General features: G+C 34.4%; 2 protein-coding genes across 25 annotated transcripts; one reads left to right on the top strand and one right to left on the bottom strand.

Annotated features, from left to right (window-relative positions):
• Positions 1-853: 853 nt before the first annotated feature.
• On the top strand, positions 854-3,255 carry LOC104730332 (choline monooxygenase, chloroplastic). Its single transcript, XM_010449492.3, has 10 exons — positions 854-1,337; positions 1,417-1,462; positions 1,538-1,673; positions 1,772-1,846; positions 1,947-2,165; positions 2,248-2,343; positions 2,451-2,572; positions 2,688-2,781; positions 2,858-2,908; positions 3,005-3,255. Exons 1-10 carry the CDS (start codon positions 1,028-1,030, stop codon positions 3,137-3,139), a joined length of 1,284 nt encoding a protein of 427 aa, XP_010447794.1. The 5' UTR covers positions 854-1,027; the 3' UTR covers positions 3,140-3,255.
• Positions 3,256-3,300: 45 nt separating this feature from the next.
• On the bottom strand, positions 3,301-11,882 carry LOC109124590 (calcium-transporting ATPase 10, plasma membrane-type). Of its 24 annotated transcripts, none has more exons than XR_015574908.1 (35): positions 11,528-11,781; positions 10,695-10,873; positions 10,440-10,556; positions 10,315-10,354; positions 9,741-9,853; positions 9,506-9,637; positions 9,286-9,375; positions 8,882-8,951; positions 8,722-8,792; positions 8,552-8,635; positions 8,377-8,454; positions 8,221-8,295; positions 7,952-8,035; positions 7,794-7,876; positions 7,602-7,710; positions 7,448-7,503; positions 7,243-7,285; positions 7,055-7,138; positions 6,776-6,913; positions 6,617-6,679; positions 6,414-6,533; positions 6,214-6,324; positions 5,821-5,991; positions 5,640-5,742; positions 5,366-5,530; positions 5,173-5,289; positions 4,979-5,077; positions 4,666-4,803; positions 4,477-4,577; positions 4,330-4,375; positions 4,119-4,247; positions 3,928-4,035; positions 3,735-3,826; positions 3,535-3,629; positions 3,301-3,460 (listed from the first exon to the last, which is right to left on the bottom strand). XR_015574908.1 is itself a non-coding variant. In XM_010449496.3 (35 exons), the coding sequence occupies exons 2-35, from the start codon at positions 10,830-10,832 to the stop codon at positions 3,456-3,458; spliced, it is 3,204 nt and encodes a 1,067-aa protein (XP_010447798.2). In that variant the 5' UTR covers positions 10,833-10,873; positions 11,528-11,882; the 3' UTR covers positions 3,301-3,455. The 24 variants fall into 24 exon arrangements, 17 of the variants coding, with proteins under 17 accessions (XP_010447798.2, XP_010447795.2, XP_087335200.1 ...); XR_015574909.1 differs by having other exon boundaries at positions 6,435-6,533; XR_015574911.1 differs by having other exon boundaries at positions 6,435-6,533; positions 10,695-10,915; positions 11,528-11,744.
• Between the last annotated feature and the right edge of the window lie 3,427 nt (positions 11,883-15,309).

The following is a 15,309-nucleotide window of genomic DNA, read 5'->3' as shown; positions in this document are numbered from 1 at the left end:
TATTTCTCCATATACCTGGTTTAAAGGGTTTACAAACCTAATTCGATAGAAAACCATATAAATCCGGTTAGAAACCAATTTTAAAATGGTATACCGTTCCAACTTCTCAAATTTGAAACCGCTTCTCAAATACTCGATCAAGCAGCTCTTGTTTCAATACCGGAATCATCAACATTATTCAGAAAAGAAAACTCTAAATTTTGACCAGAAACATCAACCACCGACTTATCTTCCAAACTTATAATGTTACTAACTGTAGAATCACTTTTAGAACCTCCATCAGTGTCTCCATCCTCGATTAAATTAGCGGGCATTATATACTTCGATTTCATTTCATTGCATCTGATAGCTTCCATTGAAAAATCCGCACGAATCAAAGACCCACACAATATATCTACAAAATTGATCTCTGATCGTTAAAACTGACAAGTGTCACGATCTGGTTTGATATTTAATCGTTAAAACTAACACATGTCACGATCTAGTTTGATATTTAATTGGTAAAACTAACACGTATCACGATCTGGTTTAATATTTAATCGTTAAAATTGACACGTGTAATGATCTGGTGAATTTTTAACTTTGATCTATGATCGTTAAAACTGACACGTGTCATGATCTAGTGAGTTACTAACTTTGAGAACTAAGGTTTATATAATAAGATAGACTTTGCTCTAAGACCATCTCCAATGTATATTTCTAATTTTCCTTTAAAATAGAGTAATTTAAAAATATAGCATTGTTTTCCTCCAATGTATTACTCTATTTTCAACTCTAAAATAAAGTTAGTGTAAAAAAATAGAGGTGAGAATAGATTTGCTCTATATATAGAGATTTGACTCTAAAGTAGAGTGGAATTGGAGATCTTTTATTTGTTTCATAATCAGAGTCCAAAAATTAACAAATCGAAATTTGTGGGGATCAAAATAGAATTGTTGAAAAATACTTTGCCACTTGTAAAAATGATTCCGAAGCAAAGCTCCGGTTAGTTTAGACGATCACCGGAATTAAAAAAGAACCGTCGGAGATGACGACGATGATGATGATCAGGTCAACGGCGACTATGACGGAATATCTAACTCCGACGCAAAAATCCACCAGAGGATATTTCAATTCTCATGGTGAATTTGGCGTTTCAGTCTCTCAATTTAGTCGAAGAAGATTTCTCAGTCCGAGCAGAGTCTTCGCCGTTTCAGATATCAATAAGCTCGTGATGGAGTTCGATCCGAAGATTCCGTTGGAGAGAGCATCTACTCCGCCGAGCTCGTGGTACACTGATCCTCAGTTCTACAGTTTCGAGCTCGATCGGGTCTTCTATGGAGGATGGCAAGCCGTAGGTTAGTAAAAAAATTCACACTTTACTTAGTTAGTTAACTGTTTCTGTAAAGTTTCTTACTTTGCCATTGCATATGTCAGGATACTCTGATCAGATTAAGGAGAGTCGTGACTTCTTCACTGGGAGGTAAGTAAAGAAAACCATATACAAAATTCAGATTGTTCTATGTCAGTCTTGTTCAATATGTATGACTTGGTGCAGGCTTGGGGATGTAGAATATGTTGTGTGTAGAGATGATAATGGAAAGATTCATGCTTTCCATAATGTATGTTCTCACCATGCTTCTATTTTGGCGTCTGGAAATGGGAAAAAGTCTTGTTTTGTCTGCCCTTATCATGTAAGCTCTCCTCTATAGGCTTGAAGCCGTTACCCTATATAATTACGAGGTGAGTGGATACGTTTTTATGAGTCATATTATGTCATTCTTTGTCTCAGGGATGGACGTATAGCTTGAGTGGATCGCTTGTCAAAGCTACTAGAATGAATGGGATAGAGAACTTTGCTTTAAATGTATGGCATGTTGTTTAGATATAAGCATTGTGGTCTCTCTCACTTTTTGTTAAAAGACGGATGAGTTTGAACTTTTGTACTTGACTGTTTGAGGAAATAGGAAATGGGACTTAAACCTCTAAGAGTGGCTGTCTGGGGACCTTTTGTTCTCCTCAAGGTAACTCAAGCCACATCGAGGAAAGGAGAAGATGAGAGTGATGATGCATTAGTGGCATCAGAATGGCTTGGGACTTCTGTGGGGAGGTTGAGCGAAGGTGGAGTTGATTCCCCACTTAGTTTCATATGCAGACGTGAATACACCATGGAATGTAATTGGAAGGTGAAATCTTGTTCTGACTATATACTCTTTTAAACAACAGAACTACAAAAACTGATGATGGATCACTGAAAACCTTTTTCAGGTTTTCTGTGATAACTACTTAGATGGTGGTTATCATGTACCATATGCACATAAAGGTTTGATGTCAGGCCTCAATCTCGAAACCTATTCTACAACGGTATATCCATTTTGCTGAATACGAGCTACTTTCAGGCTCAGACTTCCAACGCTTGATTATATTCTCTAGTTTGTTGGCTTGTGATGGACTTACTGTTTTAAGATCAGATATTCGAAAAGGTTAGTATCCAAGAATGTGGAGGTGGTTCCAAGGCTGGCGAAGATGGTTTTGATAGGCTTGGATCTCAAGCTCTATATGCTTTTGTCTACCCAAATTTCATGATAAATAGGTAAAATGCATCAACTCCATTGCTTAGCTCATCTTCCAATGACTTTACTCACTCCCATGGATTATGTTTTAACTTCCAATGACTTAACTCACTCCCAAGGATTATCTTTTTTAAGGTATGGACCTTGGATGGACACGAATCTAGTGGTACCATTAGGACCAAGGAGATGCAAAGTCATCTTCGACTATTTTCTTGATCCTTCTTTAAAGGTAATTCAGCAGACACAATAAACCTACATATCTCAGGCCTGTAATGCAATCTTTAAAATCCTCTTTTGGCTTTAAGGATGATGAAGCTTTTATCAAGAGAAGTTTGGAAGAAAGCGATAAAGTTCAGGTACGAGAATGAATGACTCTTCATTATGCCGAGAAATAGTTTATGGAATGTGTAAATAGACTTGAGTTAATGGAACGTGTACGTTTGGTGTATCAGATGGAAGATGTTGTGTTGTGTGAGAATGTTCAAAGGGGTCTCGAATCTCAGGCCTATGACAAAGGAAGATATGCTCTTGTGGAGAAGCCAATGCACCACTTCCATTGTTTGTTACATCAGAATCTCAAACTTTGAAACTCTAGTCTCCAAATAGTTACTTGTAACATATATGTATATATGCATGCATTTATGTGAATTTTTAACAGCCTTATTCTCTCTACAGTAAGTATAAAATGAAGCCTCCTTGTGTAGAGACTTTGGGCATTTAAGGATAAGGTAACAGGATTAACAACAACTAATCAAAAATAGGTATATATTTCATTTTTTTGATTTTAAAACGAAGAAGCCGTTTGCGAAAATTCTGAGAGACAAAGAGAGTAAAAGTATTCACAAGTTGGATACCACTAAGCCACCTTAGGTATTTAACCGCTTTCTCTTTTCAAACTAATTATTAACCTGAAATTTAACAGAAAAAAGCTTTAGATGCGTTTAATGGCTTGTCTATAGCGAAGGAAAAGGTAACTAACTACCTGATGAGTTCCTTCTCCACCGGTTTATTCTAAAGTATTGGCTGACTGGAGTTTCTGGAACCGGTATCAATTTTCCGATTACCGCCAAAGGCCAACTGGTTATGATAACATAAAACAAAATCTACCTGGTAAGTTTATGAAAAAAAACATCTACTATTCACCTAATCAAAATTCTTTGATGACAAAGTTAACAAACAAACCTGACGGAACCGATTCCAACCGAGACGAGCCACATCTCCCAATCAAGCTTAGTCGTTGAGGCAAATGTTCCAAGGAACTCGACAATGACTACCTATTAAACAGTAAACAACAAGTAATAAACCAGTATGTCTATGTCTCAGATGTACAAAAAAAAAAGTTACTTGGAGGAACAGAAGAGGAAGAATTGAGTACCTGGAGCACAATGGTGATACAGATGATGCCCACAAAAAGGTGATTCCTGAGAACTCCACGGAAAATGTTTATTTCATCTGGCTTCCGTGCGTTGAACTCGTTGAAGATCTAACAAATTTATACATCAGTTTGCTTTCTGCTGTGCCCAAGCTTTTTTTTTTTAATTATACACAGGACTCAATATCTTTTACCTGGCAGATGACAAACGCATTGAAGATAACGGTATTCTTTACTTTCTCTGGGTTTTTGTGACTCTTCAGATGAAGGATACTTATTCCCTCGAAATTGAGGATTAACAAGACTGTCACTTGGTACATCGCCTAATGATATGCAGAACATTTAGAGAAGGCTTAACCATTGTGATATTTAGAGAACTAGAGTAAGAAGAAGAAGATAACTTACTTGTATAAACAAATTTCTCCACATGATATTTGTGATGAGAGGTTCTCTGAGAGCAAAAGATAAATATAATTATGTACAAATTGAAAAGAAACTATGATCACCATGCAAGAGTTAACATGCTTTCTCAAGTCAAATAAGAAGAGGTACTTTCTGCCAACAGGGGATCGATCCATCAAGTGATCGGTTGGTGGTTCAGTGGCTAAAGCAAGAGCACCAAGAGTATCCATTATAAGATTGACCCATAGAAGCTACAAAGATAAGGGAGAAGATATTTTTTTACAAGTGAATACTTTTGTGCGGATTATAAAGAAGTGGATTGAATTTATAATATCAAACCTGTACTGCAGTTAGAGGAACATCACCCGCGGATATGGCAGCCACAACATTGATGACAAGAGCTGCGACATTCACTGTGAGCTGAAACTGGATGAACTTTTGAATATTGGCATACACAGATCGACCCCAACGGACAACCTATAGGAATCAGATTACTTAGATGGAATCCTATTCAGGATAATTAAAAATATCATAAATACCCCCAAAGGAGAACATTTGAAATTTCTGAGGAAAAAATTCCGAAAGTATATGCAACAGATACGTATCAAAATGATGCTTTTTTATAAAAATTTTGGTTTCTAAGGATACCAACCTTCACAACGGATTCAAAGTTGTCATCCAAGATAATGATATCTGACTTTTCCTTTGCAACTTCGGTGCCTTGAATACCCATAGCAAGACCTATATCTGCCTGAAATTCAGGGGACAAAACAGAAAGTGTGATCCTCAATATCAACAGTGTTTTTAAAGGTTACACGTACGAGATCGACATAAAAAATATTGAACCTCGTGCAGTGCAGGAGCATCATTGGTTCCATCACCAGTTACAGCCACGACGTGTCCCCTTCTCTTCAGCGATTGTACAAGAAGAAGTTTGTCATTGGGTGATGATCTACCCATTACCTTCAAGTTCATCAACAATGTCAGGTACCATTAAGTTACTGTCTTCAATCTTAAACCTAAATTATAAGGTTCTTACAGATATCTCTTCACAAATCCTATCTCTTTCTTCTTCTGAAAAGGATCGAAATACTTTTCCTTCAATCAGATTAGGCTCACTAGCATCTGAGTCTGAAGCTAATATACCGCATTCTAATGCAATTGCTTTGGCAGTCTGAATGTTATCACCAGTCACCATACGAACCTGCAGCCAATAATGGAAATTAGAAGCCTATACGCCCATGAACTGAGAAGTCTAGAATATATATGAAGAGAAACCATCAAGGAAAGAAGCAAATGAGATCTCTACGGACCTTGACTCCAGCTTGTTGACATAGTAAAACTGAATTTTTGACACCTGGGCGACAAGGATCCTACAATGTGTTGGCAGATAAAAATACTTCAATGAATGGCCATCTGGTATGCAGAACCACATTAAGGCAGATCACAACAGTATTCTAAATGGAAAGGAGAACTCGCGACAAGGATCCTTACCTTAATACCAACGATAGCCAACAATACAAGATCATCCTCAGGTAATACCCATCTAGAAAGTTGCTCTTCATCAGTTGGAATCTTGTCCACTTCAAATTTTCTGACGGCAATTGCAACACAACGCAGACTCCTTGCAGCCATATCATTGATAGCATCTATTAAGCCAGCCATCTGAAAGAACAAGACTTTATTCAGAAGAAAAAACATGTACTTTGCATCAAGACTCGCATTACAAAATTGGCACTGATTTGGGATACAAAGGTTTAATAGCGTAGATATAAGAGTAAAAGCTGATTTGGACTTGCAGTAGAAAAACGGTCTTGATTCAAGACACAATGATAAGTTAAACTTTTAAGACAAATTATATCATAAGAGAGAGACATAATTACCGACCTTATCTTCACTCATATCTACAAAACTCTCATTTTCATCCATATATTGTGTGCAGGAACCCAAAACAATTTCGGCAGCACCTTTCCAGTGAACATGGACACTCGAATCTGGCTGAAATAGAATTAGAAGTTTGTTAGGATGCTGATTAACAAGTGGAAACAACCATAAGTGAGAAACCAAAAATAAAGCAAAAGATCTACGAAAACACTCGAGAACGTTACTGATTTCACTGCTACGCCTCCCCGTTTCTTCTCTGAATTGAATGGATAAAATTGTACAGCAGAAGACCCAGACTTGAGAGCATCGAAATCCATGCCCAACTGCACAGCTTATAAAAAGTAAAAAGATTAGTTCTCCTCACCGCTATAAAACTGGAACCAGAAAGTGTAGCTGAAAAACAAACCTTTATCGCCCAATTAAGAATTGCTCTTTCTGTGGGAGATCCAGAAACCTGAATCTCACCACTCTGTCATCAGCAGACACATACACATTATCACATTATATCAGCTGAGTAGAAACAAAAAATGGAAATCAGTAAAGTTCCAAAGAATTTTAATCCTACTTCAGATCGGAAGACACTGCCGGTTGTATTATGAGCAATTCCCTCAACAAGTATGGATGTAAAAGCAGATGGCAGTTTTGCGCTGCTGTCCGGAGGATCCATCTTTTGGAACCCAGCATAACACTCAACAACAGTCATCTGAGAAAAGATAAAGTATTAGGGGATTCGCTTGTTCGGCACAAAATTTAAAATAGCAAAAGCTCACAACTAGGAAACCCTGTGCTAAATGTAGTGTGTTAGCAATAGCAAATACAGAAGAAAGTTAGCATTAAGATTCACCTCGTTTAAGGTCAAAGTTCCAGTCTTATCACTGCAAATTGTTGTTGCAGATCCCATGGTCTCACAAGCAGAAAGCCTACGCACCTGAAGTTAAAATTTGTCTTTAAGTCGCAAACTACATTCACATAATAAATTTTGAATTCATTTTCAAGCAAACTATTTAGACCCAAAATTTAAAATATACATACCAAAGCTTTATCTGCCATCATTTTTCTCATGGAATACGCAAGACTGCCAGTAAGAAGTAAAAAAGATCAGTGACAAAAAAAATTTACAGCAGATCCATCAACATCTATAAAGTTTGACCACGTTATAACTGAATCCTTTCCAACTCTGAAAGCTAAAGTAATTGCTATTATTAAAAAATGTATATAGAAGAGACAATAGACTTACGTCAAGGTAACAGCCAACGGAAGCCCTTCAGGCACTGCCACTACAACGATTGTAACCTACAATACTCAGACAAGTTGAGAAGAATGGCCAGAGATGTGAATAAGTAGCTGACGGCTATATTAGCCATGCTAACTTCTTCTAAAGAAACACTTACTGCAACAGTGAAGATTTCAACAAGATCATCTAGCACATGATCAAATTTTGTCTTCCCTCCAACAAACTGTGGCCCTCCCTGTTCATTCTTCGTGTGACCGGTAAAGTAGCTGCAGAGAACAAAGAGTTGTTCAATAACCACTGACATTCACTCCACACAGTACTTAGTTGTCAAAATGAAATTTAAACACACCGAACGACTAGGACAAATAATACAACGCCAGCAACTGTGAGCCCCACAATCCCGATAAATGTTGCAACACCATTCAGGCGCACCTGAAGAACCAAAGTACGGATAACTATTGAGCAACAAATACCACAAAATATGAACAGAGGAAAGTTGATAGTCACCTGCAATGGTGTTTCTCCACCATTGTCTTCTGAGACGCTAGCCATTAGTAAGCCCCATTCAGTGTTGACCCCTACCCCAGTAACCTGAGTTTCAAAAACAAAATAATAAATTTGAAAGGAACTCCAAATCAGATGTTTTGACGCCATAAATAAAAACATGTTTTTGCTGCAACCATTCACCAACGACGGATACCATTGTTCACCAATTAATCATCTCACAATTTTTCTCCAAAATGTAAAAGTAAACGTAAGTGACCGTCAAGTCTTACCAACATTGTCCCATTGCCATCTGCAACTTTACAGCCGGACATTAGGAATGGATTCTTAGTGGAGTTTTTTTGAACCTGCGAAAAACAGCTTTCTCAGAAGCATGAAATGCAAAGATAATATTTGTTGCAAATACTAAGGAAGAGCGTATAGCATACAATTTTGCTCTCTCCAGTCATGCTGGACTCATCAACTGCAAGGGAATGGCCAGCAACTAAAACTCCATCAGCAGGTACCTACGGAAATTATTTGCAGATCAAATATAAATTATATCTATACTGAAATTCGGAAAAGAGCTAAGAAAAATTGCATTGACAAATTCATGCAACTTGCCTGATCACCAATATTGAGGGGTATGACATCGCCTACCACAATGTCATAAATTGAAATCTCAACTCTTCTTCCACCGCGGGTAACCTGGGCATATGCATAAGGCACTTATAAAAATTAAGCCAACAAAAAATGGTATCATCTATGAGCTGCATGATCATCCAAGCTATCACCTCTATACTTATATTTCTTTTCTCTTCATTTAAGTTCTGGAATTGAAGAGATTGCCGGTAATCACTGGTAGCTGCCAAGGGAAAAGGTATACAAATTAGTGGAATACACCCAGCAGTCAAAAGTATGAGTGAAATCAAATTCAGCAAGGAATATCAATACCTGTCACCACAATGACAAGAAGAACGGCAAACGCAATACTGATACCATCGTACCATCCCTTTTCGATACCCTAAGTAGACAGCCAAAAAGTACCAAAAGATCAGGAAGAATAAAGAAAACTGCAAAAGTTTGGATAATAGAGATAAACCAACTTTTTACCCTCTTAGAGCAAGAACGCTTAGAGTGAGTACGACTACAAAGTAAAAGATAGTCGACAGATGTGCTATCGAGCTACACCGATATGGAAGACAGTAAAAAAACACGAGAAAGGCGTAATTCTGGATACTATTTTTGTTAATAATTCTCAGTCAATTGTTCTAAAACTATGTCACATAGAAAAGGACTTCAAATTTCCAAGGTATGCGCTGAGCCAAATATAATGTATCAATTCCTAAACTGAATACCTCGGTCTTTATTCCCAATGCCAAAGAAGCAGCTGCTGCTACAATCAGTATGATCAACGTAAGATCCTGAGAAGCTTCCCATACAAACCTCTGTCGAACATGAGGGAAAATAAATAAATAAATCAAGATATTAGTTGATTGGATAGCTTCACAGACTGAAGCGGCAAAATCTCACAGTTATGGAAGCTGCTCAAAACAAAAGATTTAAAAGTATTAATACCCAGAAACTCCTCCCTTTCTTCTGAGGGTATGTGTTTGATCCAAAAGCAGATTTCCTTTTCAGTATGTCATCATCATCCCCATTTATACCCTTCTCCAAGTTGGTTTTTAACAAGTCAGACAACCCTTTGACCTAATGGAAGAAAAGAGAGCACAAATAAACATACATGAGTTTCGTAGCTTAGAAATAATTGCCCGCAGAGAAAAGTAAAAGATCAGCAAAAGCAAAGACATACCCCTCCAAGTTCTTGAAGCGATCCTATATTTTGATCTCTTGAAATCGATACAATCTGCTCCTGTCCAATACCAAAATCACCACCACCAGAAGTCGGAGGTGGACTTGTAATTCCTAAAAAGAGATAAACCTCAGTCAACTACAGCATATTAATCAGAAGAAAAAAAAATCAGAAACAAAATTTCCTTACAGAAAAAAGTAATAACCCAATCAACTGATGTAAATGAATCAAAAACTTGGAACCATCAATAATTTCTACAATGATGTCTATGTCCAAGAAAACATGTCGCAAAACTACAGTTCTTATACTGTTCATGCTACATATAGAAGATAATCGACTCAACCCATTTGCAATGAAGATCAATCACATTTTGAAAAACATGAGTCAGCAAAACAAAGATCATCCCAACATTCCCTTGACAGAACTTGTGACAGAACAACTAAACATAAGGTATTAAAATGGCAATCACTCAACCCCTACAACACTGCAAGAGAACAAATACATGCTGCACGAAATGGGATGGGGAAAACAAACAAATAATTAACGGAAAGAAAAAGAAACTGAAAGAACTTACCAGTTACTCGGCTTGCAGCTGCTTTAAAAAGATGTGCAGCCTAAGGATACAAACAGCAATAATTAGAGTATTAGACACCACTCCAACATTAAATTAAGAAAAATTTAGTAGCAAAGCTGATGTACTCTTATTGCTTGGGCATGCGCTCTCATCTTCCTCAGCATCTGTTTCTTATCTTCTTCCCTTTTCAAGTCCAGAGTATATCGAAATCGACGAGAAGCATTAAGTACAAGCGCAGCTTGCTACAAAACCCATTAAAAAATTGTTTTCGAATTGTTAAGACAACAAAACAAAGAAAGTCTAACCTAAACTCTGTGGAAGAAAGAAACGAAATGCAAATGCAATTAAACAAATCAAAAGTGGAAGTAGAGCAAAATTACCCTCCAACGGCGTAGTCGCTCCACAGGAGCATTCTTAGTGCTAGCAATATCAAACGGACTATCTTCATAGTCATTATTAAAGGTGCTGGTACCAGCCTCCACGTCCTTGTCTGGAGAGTTACTAAATTGTCCACTCATGGCTGTCGCAGGAGAGATAGCACAACCCTAGCCTAGAGTCACTGTTGATTGAAAACAACACGTTACACACTCTCTTCTTTAAGCTAAACAACGCAAAAAAAAAAGTCCAAAAAAAACACACACCCAAATTAGTAAAACACAATATAGCTTTTTCCGCATTATTATCTCCTTCAACATAAACACACACAAAAAATTCCCAAATCTCAATCCAAAAACCAAATCAATCCAAAGACGATACACGAGATTACAGCTAGCTTTAACAACTCTCACATTACACTGTTCCAAAACGCAGCAACAACCACAATCTTTGGTATTCCGATTCCCAGAAAAAGCAGAATCACTCCAAATCGTGCGAGGAAATTTCAAAATTCAAAGCGAAGAAGAAGAAGAAACAAGCTCAGTAAAAACAAATAGTTTTTTGCTATAGTGAGTGGTCCAACTCCAACAACAACAATCGTGTAGGGTAACTAAACATCGTGAATCGTGCCGGAGATTCGAATAAACAAACACAAAGTAGCAGAAGCAAAAAGGCGAAGAAAGAGAAGAAAATAAAAAAACATAAATCTCTGGCGATTCCAGAAAACAAATAGTATATATATATTCTACAGAAGAAACAACCAAAAAAAGTTTTCTCTATGGTTACTGTTGAATCCAAAAAAACCAAAATTATTATTTAAAAAAAAAAAAAAAAATACCTCAAATTCTCGGCGGAAGGAAAGTTTCAGGAAGATTACTCAGCTCTCTCGGTTTTGTAGTTTGATGGAAGAATACTCACTCTCTCTTCCGGATTATTTTCCCGTCACTTTCTCGGGAAAAAAAAAACAAACTAAACAATAAAGAGAAGAGAACGAAGGAGAAAGAGAGAGAAAAGAGTGCTTTAGGAAACTTCCTGGAAGTATAGAATGCAGCTTTGACTCGTCACTCCTCGTTAAAAAACTATTTAAAATTCAAATAACTTTTTTTGTTAGAAAAAAAATATAAAAACGGAAAGCTTTTTATATTCCTTTATTTCCTATTTCTGTTGATATATAATCTTACATTTTTATCTTTACCGAAAAAAATAAACTTTTGCCTTTAAATTTTAAAACAAGTTACATAACAATTTCTGTTGATATAATCTTATTTCAATATTTAAATCCACTAAATTATTAATAAATCCTACAATATTAATTAGAAAATACCAATATAAAACTAACTTTATAAAGTTTAAAATTACATTGTTATACCATTAGTTTTAAAGACAAATGTTTAATTTTTCTTGTAAGGATAAATATATAATTTAAATATAAGACTAGCAAAAATTTTAAAATAATTATTAGTTTTCAAAAATAATATTTTATCTTTCAAAAAAATTATGGATAAAATTATTAATTAATTTTAAAAAATTGTAAACTAATCAGAATTTTAAAAAGTAAGATTTTATATCTAAGTATCCAGATTATTTTTTTAATAACTATATTTTTAAGATTTGGCTAAGATTTTATATTATGATTTTTTTATCATCTTTCTTTTATTTCATTTACAAATTGTTTTAAATTATCATAAAATACATATGATAAATAAATATGTAGATTTTTTCAGCATATGTTGTGATTTTAATTTTTTTTAAATAAAGATATATTACTTAATATATGATGAAAAGTGTGTTTTTAATGTTCCACATCGGTGGATTGGTAAAACTAAATTTATGTGATTAATAAATTTTATTTTTCACAATTAAAATACTCTGATATTCTAAAATAATTAGTATTAAAAAATATATATGTAGATTTACTAAACAATTGCAATATTAAAAGTAAATATTGTCTCAAACAAAATATTTTTTTAAAAACAACTATAACAATAATTTTTATTATTATATTATAATTTTGGAGAAAATGTTGATCCGCGATATAATCTAGTTATAATTAATTACATTAACTCTTTTAGAAGGCAATTTTTTTTTTTGATTGACAACTGACAGGTATCTTTTAGAAGACAATTTATTTGTTTATTTTTAGTTAAACAATTTTTGAAAGTTTCTAAAATATGAAGTTGTTGTATGATTCAAGTCTAATGTTTATGAAGGAAAAAAATTCAAACATTTAGTAAAATAATTATTAAAAAATAATAAAATGCGCAAATTTTAAACTCTTGGTCTATAATCTTCCTTATATTAAAAAAATAACAACATTCAGCTTAGAGTCACACAACGTACTTGCTCCCGCGTAAGAATACATATAGCTAGCTAATAACATATCTCACCACTACGACACTTGTAACTTGTAAGTGAAAGCTCCTTTTGCTTCCTTCCCATATTGCATTCTAAGCTTTGAGGCAACAATCGCTTATAGCTCAATGTGTGCTTTTGCTTCCTTCCTATTGACATTTTGGTATTGGTTCGATAGTTTTGATTTCTCTTGTTGTTGATAGTATAAAACAAGACTTTTGCTAACGGTTACCCGCGCCGCATGGGAACCCAACATTGACTTGTTTTTTTTTTTCAATATCTTTTGTTATCTTTTGTTATTAATTGCTTAGTAAATCTCAAAGCCACGTTTAGGTTTAGAAGAACGTATTCACGTACATGTCCGTAACAATATAGTATATCCCACACACACGTAAGTTTTAGATTTCGAATAACTAAATAAGAACAATAGAAAAACACTGCAAAGTAATGTTTATATAGACAATCCATCAAAACGTGTATGCTTTTTTGTACAATACACCCTTCTAAATAAGAAACTAAGTAAAATATTCAGATAATTTCTTAGCAAAAAAAAAAAATATATTCAGATAATACTTTCATTAAAAAGTTAAAAATAATCAAAAACATAGAAACAAAAATTCTAGTCAGTTTTTAAGAATATATTACTAAAATACCAAAAGAATCTTGCCTTTTTACACAGTCGTTAATGTATAAAACACGCTTTCCGTTTCTAAATAATGATTATATTTGAATAGTCTTGTACATTGTCTACTGCCTTTTTAACTGGAAAAAGAAGTTAGTCTACTATATATAAATATATAACAACTTTGTAAATAAATAAAAAAAGCATGAGGACAGCATTTTGAATTGAAGAAACAAAAATTATGTTCTGATTGCTGCTTGAGTTATTGCGAGTCATGTTAAATTATTTCACGAAAATATATATATACATTCTCAGTTCTGAAAAGAAAAACGTTTAATTAGTATGGGGAGTGTTACATCAATGTCAAACTACCCCATAAACTTTCATTCCAAGTTATATATTTCGTTCTTCTAATTCTTTTTTTTTTTTTGTGTGTCATTTTTTATGGTTTATTCGCACACTTTCTGTTCGTGGCGCAAATGTCAGTGGACCTTTAGCTTGACATGATCAAATGTTAAAATTTAAGACCATTTTAGACCATAGTTTCCTAAATATCCCTATATTGCACGCTATCGGGAAAAAATGGTTATGGAGTTTTGACGACCGCAAAAAAAATATTGACTTTCATATATTCTCTAAAAAATGAAAACTTCAGAAAATAATTTAAATTGTGATGAATTTAAATAGTGGCGTATGAATTTGATTCTCGCTGTATTCATATATTAGCTAATTCGATATTTACCTATTCATTAGTTGATACAGTTTTTCCTTCTCAGAACTGATTAAAAGAAAAACTGCAAACAAACTAATGCTTTAAGTTAAAGCATTAGTTGTTTAACAATTTAACTTAGAGCATTAGTTTGTTTGCAGTTTCGTTACTCCGTTAGAATATTATCAAAACTAGGTAGTTATATATATAGATCATAATGCAGTTTAAATTAGTTGTTAAATTAAGTCTACTGAAGTTAAACAACACTTTCATGTTGAAAATACGATGTGGTGGAAAAGCTTGAACAAGTAAAGAGGCCGTCATTACTCTCTGACGCTACTAATTGTTTAAATTCTGCCTACATCATTAAGACTCACGGGATAATAAATAAGTAGTATAAGATAATGTATAGTTGATAACTAAATATCATTATGATTTTAAATTCGGTTTGAAGTAGTAGTAATTTTTCTTCTTCTACTAATTAACTCGACGTTATCCATGATATAATATGACGACTGCAGTTTGTAAGATTTAATATCTCTATGTAAGTTCAAACATGTTTAAGTTTTTGAACTCTTTCTTCATGGTTATATTATCTAGAATTAATTAAAATCCAAAAAAAAAATTTGACCTAATGAAAATACCTAAACCTAACTTATGAGTAACAAAGCATAATTTTGTTTTTTTACTCGTTGAACAACAAAGCGTAAAGTTCTTATATTAATTTCTCTGATTTTTTTTAATGTAGTCATCAACATTGAGATCTGTTGTTTGGATATTTACATTTCATACTCGTGGTGTATAATTTCCTGTATAGGCGTATAGCAACGTAGAACATACCTTGTAGATGTGAGTTTTAAAATTGAATATACATTATACGATGACTACATTCGTCCATATTACTATACTTCTAGATTCACCTTACATCAACATATGA

Source organism: Camelina sativa, chromosome 12 (genome assembly GCF_030686135.1).
Source record: "Camelina sativa cultivar CO46 ecotype springtype chromosome 12, ASM3068613v1".
Classification (NCBI taxonomy): Eukaryota; Viridiplantae; Streptophyta; class Magnoliopsida; order Brassicales; family Brassicaceae; genus Camelina; species Camelina sativa.
This window is presented reverse-complemented; position numbering and strand designations above follow the sequence as displayed.

Coding starts and splice junctions, on each gene's coding strand:
- LOC109124590 (XM_087479063.1), bottom strand. CDS start 10,832: ATGAGTGGACAATTTAGTAACTCTCCAGACAAGGACGTGGAGGCTGGT. Junction 10,557..10,694: donor AGCGACTACGCCGTTGGAGG/GTAATTTTGCTC, acceptor TGGGTTTTGTAG/CAAGCTGCGCTTGTACTTAA. Junction 8,296..8,376: donor TGACTGGAGAGAGCAAAATT/GTATGCTATACG, acceptor TGTTTTTCGCAG/GTTCAAAAAAACTCCACTAA.
- LOC104730332 (XM_010449492.3), top strand. CDS start 1,028: ATGACGACGATGATGATGATCAGGTCAACGGCGACTATGACGGAATAT. Junction 1,847..1,946: donor TAGAGAACTTTGCTTTAAAT/GTATGGCATGTT, acceptor TTGAGGAAATAG/GAAATGGGACTTAAACCTCT. Junction 2,909..3,004: donor AAGAAAGCGATAAAGTTCAG/GTACGAGAATGA, acceptor TTGGTGTATCAG/ATGGAAGATGTTGTGTTGTG.